Source organism: Myotis daubentonii, chromosome X (genome assembly GCF_963259705.1).
Source record: "Myotis daubentonii chromosome X, mMyoDau2.1, whole genome shotgun sequence".
NCBI lineage: Eukaryota > Metazoa > Chordata > Mammalia > Chiroptera > Vespertilionidae > Myotis > Myotis daubentonii.
The window spans coordinates 2,482,905-2,485,851 of NC_081861.1; the positions used below are offsets into that span (position 1 = coordinate 2,482,905).

General features: G+C 40.8%; 1 protein-coding gene across 1 annotated transcript; it reads left to right on the top strand.

Annotated features, from left to right (window-relative positions):
• Nucleotides 1-672: 672 nt before the first annotated feature.
• Nucleotides 673-2,586, top strand: LOC132224760 (probable ATP-dependent RNA helicase DDX53). The gene has a single exon (XM_059679865.1). It carries the CDS (start codon nucleotides 673-675, stop codon nucleotides 2,584-2,586), a length of 1,914 nt encoding a protein of 637 aa, XP_059535848.1.
• The last annotated feature ends 361 nt before the right edge of the window (nucleotides 2,587-2,947 follow it).

The window sequence follows — 2,947 nt, forward strand, 5'->3', positions numbered from 1 at the left end:
TGATGTGCATCTTGGAAACCATGACATATCAAGAAATATTTTAGAAAACTAGGAATTTAACCCTGATGAACAGAAACCTTAAGGGGATTTGACAGTGGTCCTTACATATACAAGGACACAAGGAGAATCAAACCTATTCTGTGTAACTTCAACTTTCACTGGAGAAAAATGCCATGAACATGTAACTGGCAAAAGAAGGAGGATCTAAGGAAACAAACAAATCCACTATTTTTCCTCCTGTGGAAATAATTGATTTGCTAAAAAGAAAAATCACAACTATGTGGATAAGTTCATGGCTTGCTTCAAATATGCTCCCAAACTGAGCCAGAATTAGCATGAAGTGAGCAATGGAGGCACCTATGACACCCATGTTGTGGAAACACTCACTCTCAAGGTCCTATAAAGGCCTAAACACTCAACCTCTGAGAGTGAGTGTCACTTTAAATTTTCTTCAGAGATACCTGCTTACCTCACCCTAGTCCCAGGCCTGTGATTGGTCGAGTCATCCCTCTGTGACATCACATTAAATGTTTCCCTAGGTAACGGCTATATAACTACCTATCTACCAGTCAGCATGGTCTGTTTCTCCAGAGCCTGAAGAGAAAGAGACCTGAGGCCACATCTCCCAACTGGAGGTAGGCGATAAGTCTGTATCAATTCTACCATGTAGCAATGGCCTGGGCCCCAAAGCAGAAGTGGGCAGGGCCAAACCTAAGGGATCCCAGGGCTGGCAGGGCCTACAGAGATGGCAGGGGAGGCAGAGGTGGCAGAGGCCAAGGCTGGGGCAGCTCCTCCAGCCACCCGGAGCCTAGGGCTCCTGGCCCCCAAGGCCCCCCTCTTGTTTTTAAAATTAAAAAAAGTCTGATTGGTACAGTGATTGGTCATGGAGGATCAAAAATAAGAGACATCCAGAGTACAACAAACACGAAAATACAGATCTTCCCAGTACAGGGTGATTCCGAAGCAGATGTAAACATTTTTGGCAGCAAGGAAATGCAAGCAAAGGCCAAAGCAGTTATAGAGACTATTGTTGAAAGACAGGGAAGCAACTACCAATATTCAGAATGCACTGTTAATAATGCTGCACCCCAACCAGCTGTTGCAAGAGACTTAACCACAGATAACACTGTTAGAGAAATTCGACCATTGATAGACTGGGATCGAATTAGGGCAAAAGCGACAGACTGGGAGAAAAGAAGATGGGAAGACTTAGCACCAATTAAAAAAGACTTTTACATAGAATCCAAAGCAACAAGTTCTCTGTCTCAAATGCAGGCAGACCTTTGGAGGAAGGGACATTTCAATATAATTTGTGATGATTTGAAAGATGGTGAAAAACGGTCTATCCCCAACCCAACTATTAAATTTGAGGACGCTTTCCAGAATTATCCTGAATTAATGAAAAACATTCAAAAAGCAGGGTTTCAAAAGCCAACGCCAATTCAATCACAGGTGTGGCCGATTGTTCTACAAGGGATAGATCTTGTAGGAGTCTCCCAGACTGGAACAGGCAAAACTTTGTCTTATTTATTGCCTGGGCTTATTCACATCAGTTCTCAACCAACACCCAGAGAACAGAGGAATGGTCCCGGCATGCTAGTCCTTGCACCGACTAGAGAATTAGCTCTCCAGGTAGCAAATGAATGTTCTAAGTATTCATATAAAAATCTTAAAAGTATTTGTATATACGGTGGCGGAAATAGACAACAACAAATAAAAGACGTTGCCAAAGACATAGACATCATAATTGCAACTCCTGGGCGACTGAATGATCTGCAAATGAATAATTTTGTCAACCTTAGAAGCATAACCTACTTAGTCTTAGATGAAGCTGATAAGATGCTAGACATGGGATTTCAACCTCAGATAATGAAGATTTTATTAGATGTGCGCCCAGATCGGCAAATGATCATGACAAGTGCAACTTGGCCAGATGCCATTCGTCGACTTTCACAAACTTATTTGAAAGAGCCTATGATCGTTTATGTTGGTACTCTGGATCTAGTTGCTGTAAATACAGTGAAGCAAAATATAATTGTTACCACGGAAGGAGAAAAACGATCTCTTATCAAAGAATTCCTACACAGCCTGTCACCCAAAGACAAAGTCATCGTGTTTGTCAGTAGGAAAATTGTCGCTGACGACTTATCCAGTGATTTAAGCCTCCAAGGCCTACTTGTAGAATCCTTGCATGGAAACAGAGAACAGAGTGACCGTGAGCAGGCATTAGATGACTTTAGAAGTGGAAATGTGAAAATACTGATTTCTACTGACTTAGCATCCCGAGGTCTTGATGTTGATGATATCACACATGTGTATAATTACGATTTCCCAAGAAACATTGAAGAATATGTACACAGAGTAGGGCGTACTGGAAGAGCAGGGAAGACTGGAATCTCCATTACCCTTATGACTAAAAATGATTGGAAGACTGCCCCTGAATTGATCAAAATTCTGGAAAGATCAAATCAAAGTATCCCAGAAGCTCTTGTAACAATGGCCAAAAAATACAAGTTAGGTGAACAAAATAGAGACACAGGAAACAAATCAAAACTATTGCAACAAAAACCCAAGGAGTTTCATTAAGATGTGCAGTGAAAAGAAGTTGTGCCAGACTACCAGAAGATTCAAGATAAGTTAAAGATATGCAGTGTTCAAGATACATATTGGAAAGCAGTGGAAACATACTGGTAGTTTGAAGACAACTGATTATTTAATAATACCACTAAGCTTTCAATATTGTGTGTAAACTCCTTAATAAAGTCAAGTGTTTTGAAAATGAAAAAAAGGGAGTACAGGTATTTTGGGCTTATCTCTTCAGTTCATAAGCATGCTCCATTATCTCATTGGGCTTTACTTAGAAGTCACAAGTTCAAAGACAAAATTATGAAGAATTCCAAGACAGTGACAGCAGGGTATTAAAACAAGGGTGAGGCCCATCTTAGTG

Excerpts from the sequence above, each read along its gene's own strand:
- LOC132224760 (XM_059679865.1), top strand. The coding sequence starts at position 673 with ATGGCCTGGGCCCCAAAGCAGAAGTGGGCAGGGCCAAACCTAAGGGAT.